Genomic DNA, 20,726 nt, shown 5'->3' on the forward strand with positions numbered 1-20,726 from the left:
GGTTGGGGATAACATTTTTACCCAACAAGTACCCTTTAATGAAGGGATTCTGTTTAGCAGGGACAAAGAAAAGAAATGTTTGAACTAAATGTATCAATTTAGAACAGTTTACAGGGTCGGTGACCCCCTCCCAGTTCTGCTTTAGAAGGTGAAACACGACACTTTACATTTGAATATTAGAAAAACGGTCACACATAGAAAAAAGTAAGTATTTAGAAAAAGTTGTTATTTCAGGTGAACTATCTGAAAACAACTAGGGGTTTAAAGGTAAACTACCCCTTTAATAAAACCCCAGTGTTACTTCCATGTCCTTAAAAATACCCCAGAAAAGTGATGTGCACCAGACCCTAACCCGCCCTCCCTTAGCCCCTGCCTACATCCGACTTCTGGGTTCCTTTTATAGACGCGTGCCAACCCGACCCGCCGATGACGTCACTAAAGGGGCATTTCGAGCAGGTGTGTAACTATAAAGCCGGAAATCGGAAGCCGGCATTTGAAGGTGGCAGGCGGGGAGAGCAGCAGAAGAACACCTGCCTGCCTCTCGCGAAGAGGAGTGCAAGGTCAGCCTGAACCACCCAACCCACGGGTATCGGGCTCACACATCACTACCCCAGAACATGAAAAGAAAAATGCCATAACAATTCCATATATGATGGCCTCTAGACACATGTTAGTATAGATACAGTGTCAATTTCATGTATAGTAAACTAGAACACATGCAAGATACATTCAGAGCGAACTTCATGTTTAATACCGCCTTCCTGTTTAAAGCAACAGTAACACCAAAGTGTTTTACTTTTAAAGTAATGAAAATATAATGTACTACACTGGTAAAATTGGTGTGATGCTTCAGAAACTAGAAAGTTTATATTGACAAGCTGCTGTGAGGAGCAGCCATTCAAAGCTGAAAAAGGAGAAAAGGCACAGGTTACACAGCAGATAACAGATCAGCTCTGTAGTATACAAATGGATCCTTCGACCCTATCTGTTATCTACTGTGTATCCTGAGCTTGAATGGCTATCCCCTTGGCTACACAGCAGCTTGTTTATATAAACTATAGTTGTGTTTCTGAAGCAAACACCAGTTTTACCAGTGCAGGGCAACAGTACGTTATATTGTCATTCCTTTAAAACACTTTAACTTTTTGGTGTTATTTTTGGTGTTATTGTTACTTTAAGGGAAATTGTTGCTTTGCGGAGGCTTACACTAGTTAGTCCTGTCTTCTTCTTCTCCTACTTAGCCTCTTACCTTTAGCACCGTCCACACAATCCAGCAAGTGGGGTCCACCTGCAGACAATAAAAACACAACGGTGCTAAAGTGAGAATTGAGTTTATTTTTTAGTATATATTTAATCACGTGTGAATATCGATGGGGTAAAAATATTTGTTCATGATTGGCATATGATAGATCCTTTGTAAGTATGTAATTAAATCCCTCACCTTTGCATTTGTACCTTTTCTCATATACTATGATACATAAGCTCTTTGTATTTGACCCCCCCATTTCTTATCCCCAAGATAAAGCCAACTGCATGACCCGTTTATATGCCAAGCACATGGGTATAGTGGGGAAATCGTGATCTTGTTCTCTCTAGAGACCCCCCCCCTCCACAAACACCCCTATAAAAAGGCTCAGCTGTGGTGACTTCAGCTAATGGATATTTAAATGCCTATAAAGTAATTGTGCAGACTGACAAATGCAGACTGTGGAGCAGAAATAAATTTCATTTTTATTTTGTTCCTTTAGTAACCCTGCAGGGGACAAGCTGCCTGCCCTTTAGTGTGATGAACAGATGGGGTGATGCTGGACTCTTCAGCTCGCATACAAGAAAAGGGAAATAAATCATTTCTTTATTCTGCAATGAAAAATTATACTGCCTCCTCATCCCCACCCTCTCCCTGATTTCTATCTGAGAGACAGCAGCTTTAAAGCAAAGATCAGCCACTGACATCAGATTACAGAAAATTAAGAAAAAAACCCTTTCCCATGAAAAAACTTTCCATACAGAATGGGGTTTATTTTCTAATAAATGCAGCTTTTTATAGACTTTTTACAGACAATGTCTAATCATTCGCATCAGTCCCTGTCCTAGTGGACATTACAGTCCCAGACGGGGCAGATCATTAGCTCTTGGGCCAACAATTAGATCAAATAGAGGTTTGTGTAGGAAAAGCAAAAAGGAATATGTCCACAGAACAGTACAAACTTCACTCCAGTCTTCTTGATTGATATTGATATTTAAACCCCATATACAACCCACCCAGAGTTGCCACCCCACCAGCATTGCAATTTGCACCTGCCCAGTAAGTCACCAGCCAGGGCCTTGTACTTACTAAAAGTGAATATTTGCCCATGAATTCCCCTCTGCTCTGTCAGTGGATCTTCCTATAAACTTTTCAGAATAGCAGAATTTACAGCCTAGCCTATGTAGCATTTTTGTGTTCTTTTCGCAACAGGTTGCATACTTTTATTTGTGCACTTTAGGAAAGTTTATGGCAGATTATATTTACCGGGGAGTGGAACCCTTCTCAATCCAGTAACATCCTGGGTATTTTCTGCAATGCTGTCTTCAACACGCCGGTGGTGCCATTTATCTTTTCCAATAACTGCACGTGGGTCCGTTCTTTGTTTTCCTTCTTCTAGTACTTGTAAGTATATTTAAATAAAGCATGCGTATAACTATATAAATTGTGAACTTGCATAACTGCTAACATTTGACAATAATTTCCAGCTATACCTTGTTGCTGAGCCTCTGAACCATACCAGCATACTGTATAGCAGTGATCCAGTGATCCTCAACCAATAGCTCATGAGTAACATGTTGCTCCCCAAACCCTTGGCTGTTGCTCCCAGTGGCCTCAAAGCAGGAGCTTATTTTTTAATTCCTGGCTTGGAGGCAAGTTTTGGTGTCATTAAAAACAGATGTACTGCTAAACAGAGCCTCCTGTAGGCTGCCAGTCCACATAGGGGCTACCAAAAAGCCAATAACAGCCCTTATTTGGCTCTATCCAGGAACATTTATCATGCTTGTATTGCTCTACAATTCTTTTTTTACATCTGAATGTTGCTCTCGGGTGAAAAAGGTCCGGGATCCCTGGACAGGGCATCCATCAGGGGGGGACAGGGGGGAGAGTTGTAGGGGGCCCCGAGGGTAAGGGGGGCCCCCGGCCACGCCACACTTACTTGATTAGCCGGGCCCCCCATCTTTCTGAGAGCTGCTGACTTTGGGAATGCATGGACTTTAAGGGGCCCTGGCCACTAATTTTCTTATAATGTGTGGAGGGGGGACCCTGGCCACCAATTTTTTTTCTCATGTGGGGTCCTAGCCACCAATATTTTTTAATGGGGGGGCCCTGGCCACAAATGTCTTTTTTATGGGGGGCCCTGACCACCAATATCTTTTTATTTTTTATTAACATGTGGGAACCCTAGCCACCAATATTTTTTTACTGTGTGGGGAGGGCAGACCTGGAAGTGGGGCTTGCGGTGGCCGCAGCCCAGGGGCCCCAGGAATTTTGTCGTATGGGGCCCTGCGATTTCTGTTGGCGGTCCTGTCCCTGGAATAGCATATAGCAAGTGTCCATGTACCATATACAGTATAATTTTACAGATTATACTGATTTCAGTCTATTCGGCTGGGCAGAAGGATTCGGCCGAATCCGAATCCTGCTGAAAAAGGCAGAATCGTGGCCAAATCCTGAACCGAATCCTGGATTCGGTGCATATGCTGAAAAAGGCCGAATCTTGGTTCGGGATTAGGCCAGGATTTGGCCTTTTTCAGCAGGATTCGGATTTGGCCGAATCCTTGTGCCCAGCCGAACCGAATCCAAATCCTAATTTACATTTGCAAATTAGGGGCAGGGAGGGAAATTGAGTGACTTTTTGTCAGAAAACAAGGAAGTAAAAAATGGTTTCATCTTCCCACCCCTAATTTGCATATGCAAATTAGGGTTCGGATTCAGTTTGGTATTCGGCCGTTAGCACAGGGTTCGGGAGTTCGGCCGAATACAAAATAGTGTATTCGGTGCATCCCTTATTGGAGGCAAAACAATCCTACTAAATTTATTTAATGTTTAAATAATTGTTTAGCAGAATTAAAGAATAGTGATCCAAATTAAGGAAAACCTCAAGTCCCGAGCATTTTGGATAATAGGTCCTATTGCTGTACAATATGTTGGCATTTTATAAATACACATTGATAATAAAAATAATAAATCCAGAACAAGGGAGTGTAGTGCACAGCACACACTAACATTTTTCTCTGAGGATTCTTCCTAAAGGAAAGGTCAGGTCAATTTATTACATTACATCTAAAAAGCAAAAAAATGCAGAGAACAAAAATCTAAAGGCAAAGTTTCCGGGACTAAATTAAAGTCTATTTAAAATGCATGTTTTTTTTTTTTGCAGCTAATTTCCTGCTCTAGTGCTCTCAGTATACGGCGTCCCTGCTAATTCCCTGGAATATAGGAGAATAGAGTGAAAGGGATGGGCTGGATTGTCAGGGAGATGCCAATGGCAGTTGTGGGGATGCATGGGAAGGGGTTAAATGGCAGTGGCCTTTGATCCCCTCATTTTAGTGTCGGCAGAGGCGGGAGGGGGCTCTAGACTGAATGAAAGGAGACAGGAGGTGGAATCAGGTTACACCCCAACTCACACTCCTTTGGCAGGAAGGCATGGTGCTGCTCTCTCCCTCCTCTTCCTCCCGTCCCTCACACTGCTGCACACCTCTGTGTCACACACCCACACAGACCCACATTGTATGAAAGCCTCACTGCACACACTTACAGCTCTTACACACACACTGCCATAATGTTTCACACCTGCTCATTGCCACATTGTGTGCAGACAAAATACACCATTACACCGTCATCACCAGTTACTTGTGTTTCTTTCACCTTGATTCCCCTGTGGTTCTGAGGGGTCTGTAGAAATGTACTGTTGTGTGGTAAATGTAGTCCATACTGGCTGCCACATTCAGGCCTAAGCACTTAGACCTTTTCACCTGGCCAGATAAACATCTGCACCTTGACTTAGTTCTCTCCTTCATGGCTCACACAGCCCCCTCTCACCACACAGACTGAGAGAGACGTCTGCCCCCTCCCACCCAGTCCCACAGGACTCTGCTGCTTAGGAAGTTATCCTGTCAGGGGGGCGGGAGAGAGAGAGAGAGGGGGGACAAGACAAGAGAGAGAGAGACCTTGACCAACACAGACATGTCTACAGCTTTTCCACTCAGGATGCCCGAGCCTCTATCTCTCCTTCATGTGTAAAAGGTTAAACTACCAAGGGGCAGTGAATTCCTGACATGGGGCCACCTGGACATACTGGGCACCCCTGAAGGGTATGAGGGGACACAATGCGCACAAACAGGCAGCACACACACTAGGCAGGACATGGCCAGGCATCCCTCACACTCACGAAGGAAATATTTAGGCACGTGTATCATTACAACACAGTCACATTATTATTTCACCCATCGATCTAAGCCTGGCCAACCTGAGTGCTCACACATTTGAGAGGACTAAACATTTGTGCTAATACCCACTTGGCACATACACATAACACACACATCATATGTTAGTTATACAATAGAACATACCTTGTATATGGGTGCCTGAGTAGGGAGATGTCAACCCTACTCTTGTTTGTGCTGTTTTCTCTGCGGGCATTAGGTGTCCCCCTCAGTCCAATCAGAAACCATTTTGGTATTTGCCCCAACCAGCTTAATGCCAACTTGTGGGTGGACGCCCAGAGCACCTGCGAGAGAGAATGCCAGGCCGACCAGGTAAGCACCCTCTTATCCTTCACTAACGAAACATTTCCATAGCAGCTATGTGTCCTTTCCCAAACTGTTACTCTTAGGGAAGAGACACACGCTCAGATTCAGGAAGATTAGTCGCCCAGCGACAAATCTCCTCTTCTTCGGGACGACTAACTTCCCCGAACTTCCTCCCGCCCAATTCTGAGTGTGTGTCTCTGCCCTAAGAGATTAGTCGCCTCTACTTCGGGGCAACTAATCTCCCCGAACTGCCTCCTGCTGGCTAGAATGTAAATTGCCCGGCCTGATGTCACTCAAAGCGCTTCGTTTTCCAAAGTCACCCCGCCGGCGATTTAGATTCTAGCCGTCGGGAGGCACTCAGAGCGCTTCGTTTTCCGAAGCCGCACAAAGTTTCCTCGTGAGGCAACTCCGGGCGACTTCGGAAAACAAAGCGCACCGATTGCCATACCACCAGCGATTTACATTCTAGCCGACGGAAGGCAGTTCGGGGGGATTAGTCGCCCCGAAGAAGAGATTTGACGCTGGGCGACTAATCTCAATGTGTGTCTCTGCCCTGAGCGTGTGTCTCTGCACTTAATGATGGAGATTTTATTTAAAAGTATGAGAGATAAGTCCCTTTACTGTGCAGATTTCCAGAATGATCGGGACCCGGGGTTTTCTAGATAAGCGATCTTTCTGTAATTTGGATCCCCATGCTTTAAATCTACTGAAAAAATCTGATAAATAATACACCTAATAAGATTGTTTTGCCTCTAATAAGGATTATTTATATCTAAGTTGGGATCAAGTACAACGTTTTATTATTACAGAGAAGAAATCATTTAAAAAAGGATTATTTGATTATAATGGAGCCTATGGGAGAGCTTTCTGGATAACTGGTTTCTGGATAATGGATCCCATACCTGTACTACGAGAATTGGTGTTGAAGTATTTCTGGCACTGTATCTCCTCTGGCAGGTCATTGATATTTCCTGAAATCGCAAAATTTATAGCATTTTTGCTTTCGTTCTCAGATCCCATCATTCAGGTTACCTGCTGGGCATTCTCTGCCTACCGTTCTGACTAACGGCGTCCCAAAATTGGCATTTTAAGGAGGGGGTGGGCCATAAAGAGAGAGAAATTTAACAGGCTGTAAAAATGAAGGGGTCACAGTAAAGAGGGTACAATATATTAAATAGTCTGTATGAGGTGAAGATTGTGGATTCACTGAATCTTCTGGGGAAGATTTACTAAGCTCGAGTGAATAATTTGAATGAAAAAATATTTGAGTTTTGAAGTAATTTTTTGGGTAATTCGACCATCGAATTGGTCAAATTCGATCGAAACGAATGATTCGAACGATTCGAAGTAAAAATTGTTTGACCATTCGATAATCGAAATACTGTATCTTTATTAAAAACTTCGACTTCATAGTTTGCCACTTTAAACCTACCAAAGTCCAATGTTAGCCTATGGGGACCTTCCCCAGCACTTTTCTAAGTTTATTTTTGGGTCGAATAAAAATCCTTCGATCGATCACTTAAAATCGTCCGAATCGTTAGATTTTTTGATCGAAGCTTTTGCGCTAAAATCCCTCGATTCATTATTCGAAGGATTTTACTTTGAGGGTCGAATTCGAGGGTTTTTTAACCCTCCAAATTCGACCCTTGATAAATCTGCCCCTCTGTGTCACAAGGGTTAATATGTACAATCATGAAATTTGCTTTTCGAGAACATATGGACAGCAACAGTTTTTTCACTTAAAAATGCAGATTATTTTCCCTATATGGTTTCAGGACTTTGTGTACTCTCCCAGCAAAGGTTCATTGGTGCAGCAAAAGGGTTTAGCAGCTTTTGTCTAACTGCCTGACCATTGTTGAACACCTTGGGTGCTAACATCTTGCAATATATCACATTACTTCCTTTCTTCTGTCTCTTACCTACTGTAAGTGTAATGCTCTGTGTGCCATAGCCCTTTTAAGTTATTTCTAAATGTATTTGCTATTGAAAGAGGAGGTTGCCTGGCTGTTTATATTCTCTTTAATTCTGGTTCTAACTCAAGAAACAATGTAAAGAAGAAGAGAAGATCTCACTACATTATATTTCAAGAGTTATAACCATTGATGGATTAGCAGAGTACAATTACAAATAATGATAAAACTACTGTATACATAGTGAATGTGTATATATATATATATATATATATATATATATATATATATATAAAAAAATATTTATATTGGTATTGTAGCTGAAACCTGGCACCCCAACTGTTTTCATTTTTTATTTATTAGCTTCTATAAACGTTTACAGCCTTTGCTTAGAAAATAAACTCAGTATTTTTTTTCCTTAGGGCTGTGAAGCTTTTGAAAAGTGCTGCACTAATGTCTGCGGTCAAAAGAGCTGTGTGGCGGCCCGTTACCCTGATTCAGGACTCCCTGCTTCAAGCTATTTGCACCCTGCCAGCTGTGTTGGCTTTATCTGTGCCCAGCAAGGATCTGACTGTGAATTATGGGAAGGACGCCCTGTGTGCCGCTGCCGAGAGCGCTGTGAGAAGCAGCCTGGTTTCACTTGCGCTTCTGATGGACTCACCTATTATAACAAATGTTATATGGATGCAGAGGCTTGTGCCAGGGGAATCAGTTTGGTGGAGATACCCTGTAAGTTTGTTTCATCTTGGCCTGTCACCAGCCCAGCACCTTCAATCACCACCCCCCTGCCTACACAGGCTGCAACTCCAATGGAATTGCCTGTGCCACCTTCATTGTTCCATGCACCAGTCTCCCAATCGGTGTCCATTGGTGGCACTGTGGGGCTTCAGTGTGAATCTAGTGGATGCCCCCGTCCTGAAATTCTGTGGGAAAAGCTGGGTGATGGCCCATCTGCTCCAATCATGAGGCCAGATCAAATGTATGGCAATTTGGTGGTCACCAATTTAGGCCAGTTAGTCATATACAACGCTCGCCCAGAAGATGCTGGCATCTATGTCTGCCTGGTTCGGAACTCTGCTGGATTCCTCCGAGCCCTTTTCCCACTTTCTGTTTTAAGGAAAAGTACTACCACAGCTCCTAAACTTCGCCCAGTGCATCCCTCTGAATGCCAAAAGCTTCCTGGTCGCAGAGAGTGCCATGGTCCTCGTTCTCTCCAGTGGTACTATGACTCCCAGAGTGGTGACTGCCATACTTTTGTACACAGGGGTTGTCCAGGCAGTGGTAACATATTCTACACCTATGAGGAGTGCCGATTATCATGCCATGCTAGGCCCCCAGACCTTTGCTCTTTGCCTCCCGTAAGAGGTACTTGCAAGGTACCAGAGTGGCGATGGGCATACAGTACTATGATGCGCCAGTGCTTCTCCTTTGTTTATGGAGGCTGCCAGGGCAACCTAAATAACTTTGAAAGCAAGCAAGCTTGTGAGGAACGTTGCCCTCAGCCTCAGGTCAAGCAGTGCCAAGGGTGTCAACTTAGGGGAAAACTGGTACCCAGCTTGTGCCACAGCGACTTTGTTATCGTAGGCAAACTGGAAGATTCTGGTGAGGAACGAGTACTCAGGGTTGTCCTGGGAGAAGTGCTCAAAGATGACTACATGGGTCTGCATTTATATCACACCAAATACTTGGAGGTCACTCTTGGTGAAGGAGGAGGATGTCCTTGTGCTAATCTGGCAGGATCAGGGGATGGGCAGCTTCTGATCATGGGAGACGTGCAGGACGGCATGGCCTTGTTAGGACCTTCTAGCTACATTCGTCCTGCCAATGAGAAGAGGCTGAGGAAAGTCAGGGACATGTTGGAGAAAGGAACATGTCAACTTTCTAGCAAATTCCAAGATTAATATTGGTGCTACTGGATGAGTATTATGTGAAACAGGTCTATTCATTTTGTTGGGATGTCAGCAAGGAAACCAGATATTTTCTGAGAAGGTTAATAATGTTCTGTTGGTCTGCTCAAAGACATTCACAGGGGCTTTTTTTACGCCTCACATTCAGTAGCGGTTCTATTCTTCATAGTCCTCCTTGAAATAAGCACTTCTGTCCTGCAGACCTGCTCTGTCCAGTAGCAGAGAAGGAATTAATAGCCGCCTTGCCTTGCCAACCATGCTGTTTGTTAATGGACACAGATGTAAGCCAATATCTCCAGCTGTTGTAAACGTCAACTCCCAGCATCCCCAGAGACACGCTGACTAGGCCAGGAAAAGATAGTTTTTTTCTGTATGGATGCTTTCAAATATGATTGGCAATGTACTTACCGTTATCTATATATAGTATGTATTTTTGGTTATCTCTAGACTCTGTTCATTTTCTTGTTTGGTTAGTCAGTTTTGGAAAATAATAGGAAATGTTGATGTATTTAATATCTGTATGTAACAGAAAGCTACAGACTAGTTCTAAATTAGTATGATGTAGAACAATGTGCAATTGGTTTTCATTGTCTATTTTTTTGTTTTATTTAGCTATGTTGTACAGCCGCTCTCCAGATTGGAATGTCAGCAGCTATCTGGTTGCTAAACGGTAGAGCTGCTGAATAAACAGCTTAATAACTCAAAAATCACAAATTATAAAAAAAAATGAAAACCAATTGCAAATTGTCTCAGAATATCACCTCTACATCATATTAAGGGGGTTATTTACTAAACCTCGAATTTATCTGGTCTGGATTTTTTGGGGCAAAAGCTCGAATCTCTTGTGGAAAAAAAACTAGAATTTTACGAGATTTATTATACCCAGATGCTGCAAAATGCCCAAATTCGAAAATCCGCCATCTCATAAGTCAATGGGCGAAGCACCAATCTCAATTTATCCACGTTATTGTGGTTTGCCCTGGGTTTAGCTAGAAAATCCCAAAAGATTGGGGTTTTGGGGCAAAAACCGGAAAAAAATAATGATTTTGGAAAAAAAAAGTCCAAAACAACAGATGATTTGAGTTTTTTCCCGATCTGAATAATTCGAGTTTTTAAATCAATAAATAAGTTCGAATCAGCATGGGAGTTGTGTTTTTTTTTTTAATAAAAAAAAATTAGATAAATTTGGAGTTTAGTAAATAATCCCCTAAAAGTTAATTTAAAGGTGAACAACCCCTTTAAGCTAACACTAACATTAAGGGGCCGATATATTAAGGGTCGAAATGAAAATTAAAAAAAAAAAAAAATTATTATTGTTATGGTCTAAAGCTGTCAAATTTGACAGTTAATTATCCAAACTTGATTCGAATGTTTTTAAAAAAATTCGAATTAGATTTTCTAAATTTATAAAACTCTGTCCTATTCACCACCTAAAACCCTCCAAATTCATGTATAAGTCAATGGGAGAGGTCCAGTGACCAATTTGAAGATGTTAGTAGCCTTCCTGACACTTTTTGGAGAAAAAAAACGATTTGAGTTTGGTAAAATTTGATTTGAATTCGTTTCGAGTTTTCGGGTCTGCAAAATTCGTCCAACTTTAAGATATTCGATTTCAACCCCCCAAATGAATTTCGAGGAAAATCTAATTTATTAGAGTTAAAAATACTCACATGAATTCGAAATTCGACCCTTGATAAATATGCCTTCCCGTAGCATAAGTTATTACCTGCATAGTTCTTATTTGGATTTGTAACAGCTACTTCCATTCAATTTGCCTTTACTAACACTGACCACATGGTGCCATGCTTCCCCCCCACAAAACAAATCCTCATCATTTATTTTCCATAGTGCCCCATACAACAGTAAACATGGCTATAAACGATAAATATTACATTAGCTGCTTTGTTTTAAAGCATCACTTCAACAAGGATATCACCATGAGATTTCTGCGCATTTCTGTTTGCTATATTGCTGATATAAAGACCAGTGTGGAGGGAGGAGCAAGTTTGTATAAATTTAAAGCAATAAAATTTATCTTTAAAAAAAAAAAAACGAGAACTACGAGATAAAATATTTGGGTGGAAAAAGGATTATAATTTAAAATCTGAAGTCACACTCGCGCTGTTTCTCCAAAGCTGGAGATATAGGGGCAGATTTACTAAAGGGCGAATTGTCGCCAGTGACCGATTCGCACCCATCGCTAAAATTCGCCAGGCGAAAAATGCACCGAACGCCGTCGGCTTTTCGTCAACGTTACTTCGGCAATGTGAGCATTCGATATTGAAGATGCGCTAGCGTTCATTTCTGCCTATCGGAACTTCGCTAGGGATCGCTCAGGTCAATTTGCATTAGGGAGGAAAATGTAAAGTTGTATGGACGTCTTTATGTTAAATGTTGGTGCATATACTGTACTTACAAATTACACTTTTTAAAACACATGTCCAGGGAACCTTTATAATGATAATAGAGTTGTTATAATGCCCTACACTGTAAAATTAATGTCCCATATGTTTGCAAATGTATGGGGAAAACTGGTTACCCAAAAAAAGTTAGGTTTTTTGCACGCAATCAGGCTGAAAAAACAAAAAGACGCCAGCATTTTTTGGACTTTGACACATTTTCGACTCACAGAATATAATGTAAGTGACAGAAGATTGAGGAAGATCTAGCTGCTTTAATGCACTTCGCCTGGTTTAAGGTGTAGAAGGCAACTCTGGCGAAAGAGGTAACATTTAGTAAAATCCGCACTTTAGTGAATTTGCGCAGTAATAACTGTTGGCCAGAGCGAAAAGTCGCCTGGCGATAGAGTGCGAACGAGCTCTAGCTCCAGTCTCTTTCGCTAGCGAATTGGCGCCTGCGCCCCTTATAGAATGACTAATTGTAATCAACTTTTCTATTGGCCTTCATTTTTTTGTCGTTTTTTTAAATGATTTGCCTTCTTCTTCTGAATCTTTTCAGCTTTCAAATGGGGGTCACTGACCCCATCTAAAAAAACAAATGCTCTGTAAGGCTACATATGTATTGTTATTGCTACTTTTTAGTACTCATCTATTCATGCCCTCTCCTATTCATATTCCAGTCTCTTACTGAAATCACTGCATGGTTGCTAGGGTAATTTGGACACTAGCAACAGATTGCTGAAATGGCAAGATTGAAAGAGCCGCTGAATAAAAAAGCTAAAAAAAATAAAAATAAATCAAAAACCACAAATAATACAAAATGAAAACCAATTGCAAATTGTCTCAGAATATCTTTCTCTATATCATATTAAAAGTTAAATTAAAGGTGAACAACCCGGGGCTATAGCAACTAAACACAGTGTAAATAAAGCTCCAAACGTTTAATGTTATAGCGTGCAATAAAAAACATGCCGTTCCAGTGAGTATCAGGTATACCCCTCCATATATATTTCTCACACACACACACAAAGTTTCCATACATAAATGATTTATACACGCAAGCCCTACAGTCACTAACACAAACAATGTTCACTTAGGCACAATGAGCCACAGCAGGCCAGGGGTCACTTCTTTCGGAAGATCAGACATTTATTGTTGGCTGGCAAATCCACCTGCAACACAAGGTAAGGCTCGTTAGGACAAAGGTACGGCTTTCACAATATGAACGTCAAATTGGGCATGTGACTGTGGGAGGAGCCTTTTTTGCCTTTGCCACAACCTTGCTAGAAGAAGACGAACACACCACCATACAACTGACTGGACTATTCCATTAGTAGTAGGCATCATACTGTACATTTGTTGTACTTTAAAGGAACAGTAACACCGAAAAGCAAAAGTGTTGCCCTGCACTGGTTAAACGAATCTGTTTGCTTCAGAAACACTACTATAGTTCATATAAACAAGCTGCTGTGTAGCAATGGCTGAAATTGAAAAAAGGCTATATGGCACAGGCTAAATAGTAGATAGCACCATTATATTCTACAGAGCTTTTGGTTTAGGGTGACTTAAAGGAACAGTAACAGCAAAAAAATAAAAGCATTTTAAAGTAATAAAAACATAATGCAGTGTTTCCCTGCACTGGTAAAACTGGTGTGTTTGCTTTAGAAACACTACTATTGTTTATATAAATAAGCTGCTGTGTAGCTATGGGGGCAGACTTTCAAAGGAGAAAAGGCTCAGGTTACACAGCAGATAAGCTCTGTAGAACATAATGGTGTTATCTGTTATCCACTATTTAACCTGTGCCATATAGTCTTTTTTCAATTTCCGCCAGTGCTACACAGCAGCTTCTTTATATGAACAATAGTAGTGTTTCTGAAGCAAACACATCAGTTTTACCAGTGCAGAGCAACAGTACATGATATTTTCATTACTTTAAAACACAATATTTTTTTGTCATTTAAGCTGCCAAGCAGGGAAAGAACTGTTCAGAATTCCTTCCAGAGATGCTTCCTGCTCTGAGCTGTTCTGCCCTGTTCTGCCAGAAGCAAGGTAGTAGCAGGGTAAAACAGTTAAAATCTGTACAAAAACCACAAACACTTGAGAAAGTGTCATTAGTGCTAAGGGACACGTGTGTAGAAAGTAATCACTGTATAAAGAAAAACACATGGACACAAGTTGTTGAGGCTGTCAAGCTGATGTTGAACTGAAAGACTTCCCCATCATCTAAATTGTCCTGCGCTATTTTCTTAGAAAAACCTAAAGCTATGGCAGTGATTACGGACACTCCTATGTGTCAGTACAGGCAATGATTATTTTCTATTTAAAGGCAGTGGGGGTGGCAGAGGGCCATTTTGGGTGAGTTTCAGATTCACTATGTGCATGTTGCAGGTTTCCCTACCATCCTCTCCAGTGACATCCCGCAGGCTGTTGCTAGGTTTTGGAGATCAGATGTATCCCACACTCCCCAGGCAGGATTTCTGCAAGACAGAGAAAAGTCAGGGGGATACGTTTCCAACAGGTGATACACTAAAGCAAGATAAAGATACAGATATAAGTGACAGGTACCTGCTTTTCAGACTAAGGTTAAAATCCACATTGCTCTGTGGGGTTAGGATTCCGTTCACGGAGTATGGCTGAAAAACAAATACATTTTCTGAATCAAGTCTGCAGGAAATAAATTACGTACAAAGGCAAACACAGACTGTGAACCGTGCATCTACTGTCTATATACAATACAAATAGAAATACCTGATCTCTTATTGAGGAGGGAAGGTGATCAAGTTCAGAGCTTTGTTTGGACAATGTAATTATTATATAGCTTAAAGGAGAACTAAACCCTAAAAATGAATATGGCTAAAAATGCCATATTGTTTATACTGAACTTATTGCACCAGCCTAAAGTTTCAGCTTGTCAATAGCAGCAATGATCCAGGACTTCAAACTTGACACAGGGGACCACCATCTTGGAAAGTGTCTGTAACACTCACATGCTCAGTGGGCTCTGAGCAGCTGTTGAGAAGCTAAGCAAAGGGGTTGTCATAAATTATTAAGCAGAACATGAGGTTGCCTGTAATATAAGTTGATGCTACAGGGCTGATTATTAAATTCTGATGCTAATTGCACTGGTTTCTATGCAGCCATGTAGTAATTATTTGTATTAATTACTAATCAGCCTTATATTGTGACAATTGTATTCTGCGTGTACTGTATATTTTAGTGGGTCCCTAAGCTCAGTAAGTGACAGCAGCACAGAGCATGTGCAGTGAATCAGCAGAATGGGGAGCTACTGGGGCATCTTTGGAGACACAGATCTTTACTGCTAAAGGGCTGTGGTTGCCTTGGGCAACATAATTTACAACATTTCTAACCTACTTTTTTAGTTAAGCTTTAGTTCTCCTTTAAATAATAATTAAACCTTTATTCTCTATCTTTAAAATTATTCTAAACAGCCCCCAAAATAACATACCTTTATTCATACATTCAGTTTTATTTAGTTTCTCTATTTACATATTACAGTCAGCTCAACTGCAGCTCTTTTAGTTACTTCCTTCTCTAGTGTGAAGCTCCTCCCCTTTTCCTTTCTTAGCGCTCCCTCTCTCCTGTGAAGACCTCAAATTGGTGCCTATTGTGCATGCCTGATTGATTTCCATTGGAGCATCCAGTTAGCCAATAAAGGTATCACTAAACTTTATATTTTCTGCATTTGAGTAGAGGCAGTGAGCATGCCCAGTAGACACCTCTGAGGTCTTCCCAGTCCCAGAGAGGAAAAGGGGCAGAGAATTTGAAGTATTTGTTTGGCTACTTCGACCATCGAATTGGCTACTTCGACCTTCCAATTTGAATTGAACGATTCAAACTAAAAATCGCTCGACTATTCAACCATTCGATAGTCGAATTACTGTCTCTTTAAAAAAAACTTTGACTCCCTACTTCGCCAACTAAAACCTACCGAGCACCAATGTTAGCCTATGGGGAAGGTCCCCATAGGCTTTCTAACCAATTTCTGATCGAAGGAAAATCGTTCAATCGATGGATTAAAATCCTTCGAATCGTTCGATTCAAAAGATTTAATTGTTCGATTCAAAGGATTTAATCGTCCGATTCAAAGGATTTAATCGTCCGATTCAAAGGATTTAATCGTCCGATTCAAAGGATTTAATCGTCCGATTCAAAGGATTTAATCGTCCGATTCAAAGGATTTAATCGTTCGATTCAAAGGATTTAATCGTTCCATTCAAAGGATTTAATCGTTCCATTCAAAGGATTTAATCGTTCCATTCAAAGGATTTAATCGTTCCATTCAAAGGATTTAATCGTTCCATTCAAAGGATTTAATCGTTCGTTTCGAAGGATTTAATCGAATGATTATTCCTTCGATCGTTTGATCGAACGAATTGCGCTAAATCCTTCGACTTCTATATTCGAAGTTGAAGGATTTAACTTCGAGGGTCGAATATCGAGGGTTAATTAACCCTCGATATTCGACCAATAGTAAATGTGCCCCTAAAAGAAGTAAGTAATAGAGCTGCAGTTAAGCAGGCTATCATAGAGAAACTAAATAAAGCGAAATACAACTGAATAGATAATAAAGGTATGTTATTCTGGGGGCTGTTTAGAGTTTTTTTTTAGGTGGTTTTAAAATAAAGCGCTTGCTTATCCTGTAAGAAAATGAGAAGTGTTCTGCAGAAGGAAAGCTATAGAACTACTGTACAAACCATGCCACCATCACTTCCTAAACTGACACATAATTAGTTGTTATGGTGGTAATTGATGGCACTCAATATGTCTGTCTTACCCCATAAGTAAACAGCACACCTCCAGGCTGCAATAGGTGGCCTGCTCCTTTAAAAAGACCCTATTGGGAGGGAAAAAAAAGTGTTTCAAAAAGGAAAAATTGTGGAACGAAAGAGAAAAATATATATACATACATAAGGCTGCAGGTGTCAGGGGCTAGAAAAACACAGCAGAAAAATACAGGAGGACAGTCATAGGCAGAAAAGGTACTGTAAGTTTATATAGGATAAGAGAAAAGCACATAAAAAAGACACACAAGATGGCAGCCATTAGCAGAGTATCTGAGCATATAGGAAAGGGGCATAGGACATGAAGCCACACAAGATGGCAGCTGTAGGCAGATACGTTAATATGCTATTTAAATCAAATTGGGAGCATAATCAGTAAATGCTATTAGTGAGCATGTCAGAGACCTCTAGTGACCAAACAGAGGTAACAACACAATCTCAATAATTTCTCCAAAACATGCTATTCAATAAAAAAATATATTTTATTCACATCAGTAGTTAAAAAACATGTATAGTATTCCCTCTAACGCCTAACGCGTTTCATGCTTACCCAGCACTTAGTCATAGGCAGAATACGTTAATATGAACAAAGATGACAAACAATATGACAACTGTAGGCAGAGATGGTACTATGAGCATATAGGGAAGGAGCATAGGACATAAAGAAGACACACAAGATAGCAACTGTATGCAGGAAGGTACAGGTATAGGATCTATTATCCAGAATTCTTGGGACCTACGGTATTCCAGTGGATCTTTCCGTAAATTTGATTACCATACCTTAAGTCTGCTAAAGATCATTTAACCATGAAATAAAGGCAATAGGATTGTTTTGCCACACATAAGAATTCATGCTGCTAAATTTCCCTCAAGTACAAGGTCGTGGTTTATTATTACAGAAAAAAGGGAGATTGTTTTTATAAATTAGGATTATTTGCTTAAAATTGGGTTTATACGAGATGGCCCAACAGGTTTCCGGATAAAGGATCCCATACTTGTACTAGAAGCATATAAAGACACAAGAAGAGACACAATATAGGCAGAGAAGGAAAATAGGGGACCATGTACAAAGACCTGTGTGCAGCTAGGCTCAGAGATATGGATCATGTTGATGCAGATAATGAGTTGCAGTGAATTGGGTTTAAAGCCCCAAGTCTCCCAGCTTTTGGAGACATCGAGAGTCCGGGGCTGCTCCACGTTACTGAGTGACCAGTGGGAGATATATGCGGAGATACTGTACAGAGGGGGGAAAACACACATGATTAACCATCAGCATCTTATACCCAAAAATCTATAACTACATTTGCATTCAACCCTGTATTAAAGGGATGTTTTCAATTGGTCTTCATTATTTCTTTATAGATTTTTTTAATCATTTGCCTTCTTCTTCAGACTCTTTCCAACTTTTAAATGGGGTCACTGACCCCATCTAAAGAGCAAATGCCCTGTAATGCTGCAAATGTCTGGTTATTGTGACTTTTTATTACTCATATTGCTATTCAGACCCTCCCCTAATTATATTCCGGTCTTTTATAAAAATCAGTGCATGGTTGCAAGGGTCATTTGGACCCTAGCAACCAGATTGCTGAAATTTCAAACAGGAGAGCTGCTGAATAAAAAGCTAAATAACTCAAAAAATGAAAGGCAAGTGCAAATTGTCTTAGAATATCACTCTCTACATCATGCGAACAGTTAACTCAAAGGTGAACAACTGGTGTGCAAGGCAGTCAAGTACAAATCTACAATCAGGTCCAACCTTCAACTGTAAATAGGGAAATTGACATGCTCCTATAATGGGTATGATTGTGTTTTTATGACTTATACAAAAAGAGATACAACCCCCCTTTCTGACTGGGAGCCATGTGATGAGAGATGATGTTCCTGACTTGCAATGGAATAATACTTATTATCATGAGGCCAAATTTGTGCACCAGGGAGAATGTGATATAGATAATGGCTGGATTTAGTAAATGACTGGTGCCATAACTGCATGGTTTACAGACAAAGCAATTTTGGGGGTTTGAGGGAAAAGGGGCCCTATAAATTCCCACAACCCTCCCTTGGCTGTATGATTAAAGGATAAATCACACTTTTGGTGCAAAGGGCCCCCCAAAATACTTTTTACTGGAGCCCAGTGTGGCCTGTTTATGCCTCAGCCCCTTAAGGGCAGAGACACACAGTCAGATTGGGGAGATTAGTCACCCAGCGACAAATCTCCTCTTCTTCAGGGCGACTAATCTCCCCAAACTGCCTCCCGCCTGGTAGAATGAAAATCGCCAGCGGGATGGCACTCGGAGCGCTTCGTTTTCCGATGTTGCTTCATGAGGGAACTTTGGAAAACGATGCGATCCGATTTCATTCTAGCCGATGGGAAGGCAGTTTGGGGAGATTAGTCGCCCCGATGAAGTGAAGATTTGTCGATGGGCGACTAATCTCCCCGATTCTGCCCGTGTGTCTCTGACCTAACTGCCGAGTTGTTAAAAGGTACTAAGATGGGGCAACCATTGCAGTGTCAATGGCAAAAAAGGCTGTCAAATGAATAGAGTCATGAGAGCTGTAGATCAACGACAGAAAGACCACAGACCTGATAATCCTTTACATAAATAATGATACTGCTTATTACGGTCAGGGCACACAGGCAGATTCAGGGAGATTAGTCGCTCAGCAACACATCTCCTCTTCTTTGGGGCGACTAATCTTCCCGAACTGCCTCCCCGCAGACTAAAATGTAAATGGCCAGTGGGATGGCACGTGGCGCGATTCATTTTCCCCGTGAGGCAACTACGGGCGACTTCAGTAAACGAATCGCTCCGAGTGCCATCCTGCTGGCGACTTTCATTTTAGCCAGTGGGAAGGCAGTTCGGGGGGATTAGTTCATCGAAGAAGAGGAGATTTGTCACCGGGCAACTCTCCCTGAATCTGCCAGTGTGCCCTGACCTTTAAAGTCCATTTTCCTAATGCAAAAAAAGTCTTCCAGTAGACTATGGGAGGTCTGACACCATAAATAAAGCACACAAAACCTTTGCTAGAAAAGTTCTGCATTTCTGGGCTTTTGTCAGGATAAGCCAATCAAAGAATCCTCATCAGTCACATGACCACCACCAACCCTTTTCCAGAATCCAAAGGATGACTTCGCTAGTCACATGACATCCCCTCCCCCAAGCAAGCCTTATCACGTGCTTCACCTCTGCAGACTGCGTGGGTCCAGCTCTGAGGGGACCAGATACAGGTTCGGCAATGCCCGAGCAAAGTGTGCGCAGTGTTGTCCAGTACCCGATGCCACCTCCAAAGCCCGCACCTTGGGGGCTGCAGGGTCTACGTACTGTCGCAGCACTTCCAGGATCGGATCCTTGTTCCTATCTGCTGCAGTCGCCACCAGCATCTTGTTCCTCGCTGCTCTATAGCCGCTAGACAGGAGGGCCAGGTGAGGCGGCAGGAGAAGGGCGGGTCTGCGGAAAGGCTGCAGCAAACGGATAACGAGGCTTAGATTTCCGCGGGGCGCGGAAAAGGCACACCCAAGCATTGGCGTCTGACGCTCAGGGTAGCCTGGAGAAACTACACTTCCCAGAATCCCTCTGTGCTTCTATAGCAGAACTACATTTCCCAAGGATACTTAGCGCCAGAGCAGTGCCACTTAAAGGGGACGTTCATTATTCTATTACTATGAATATCCAATGAAACGTGGGTCATTATATGTCACCAAATCGTCTTTTATTTTCTGAGGGCCTCCTTCTTTATGGATATTTGTTTTATGGAATTATTCTAGCCTAAATATGACCTTTTTATTGCAATAATGTTTCTTGTGCCTTCTTAGTCTTGTGTTCATCTTAAAGGGGTTGTTCACTTTTGAGATAACTTTTAGTATGATGTAGAGAGTGATATTCTGAGACAATTTGCAATTGGTTTTCATTTTTTATTATGTGT

At 41.5% G+C, this 20,726-nt stretch overlaps 2 protein-coding genes across 2 annotated transcripts; one reads left to right on the forward strand and one right to left on the reverse strand.

Annotated features, from left to right (window-relative positions):
* Positions 1 to 4,471: 4,471 nt before the first annotated feature.
* Positions 4,472 to 10,705, forward strand: wfikkn1.L (WAP, follistatin/kazal, immunoglobulin, kunitz and netrin domain containing 1 L homeolog). The gene is made up of 2 exons (XM_018236494.2): positions 4,472 to 5,787; positions 8,114 to 10,705. The coding sequence occupies exons 1-2, from the start codon at positions 5,629 to 5,631 to the stop codon at positions 9,590 to 9,592; spliced, it is 1,638 nt and encodes a 545-aa protein (XP_018091983.1). The 5' UTR covers positions 4,472 to 5,628; the 3' UTR covers positions 9,593 to 10,705.
* A 2,218-nt stretch (positions 10,706 to 12,923) lies between these two features.
* On the reverse strand, positions 12,924 to 20,286 carry mettl26.L (methyltransferase like 26 L homeolog). The gene is given in 6 exon segments (NM_001096028.1): positions 12,924 to 13,169; positions 14,399 to 14,477; positions 14,566 to 14,633; positions 16,796 to 16,855; positions 17,877 to 18,036; positions 19,988 to 20,286. Coding segments are annotated over 6 exon segments (612 nt in total). The 5' UTR covers positions 20,185 to 20,286; the 3' UTR covers positions 12,924 to 13,121.
* Between the last annotated feature and the right edge of the window lie 440 nt (positions 20,287 to 20,726).

This window comes from Xenopus laevis, chromosome 9_10L (genome assembly GCF_017654675.1).
Source record: "Xenopus laevis strain J_2021 chromosome 9_10L, Xenopus_laevis_v10.1, whole genome shotgun sequence".
In the NCBI taxonomy this organism is placed as follows: domain Eukaryota; kingdom Metazoa; phylum Chordata; class Amphibia; order Anura; family Pipidae; genus Xenopus; species Xenopus laevis.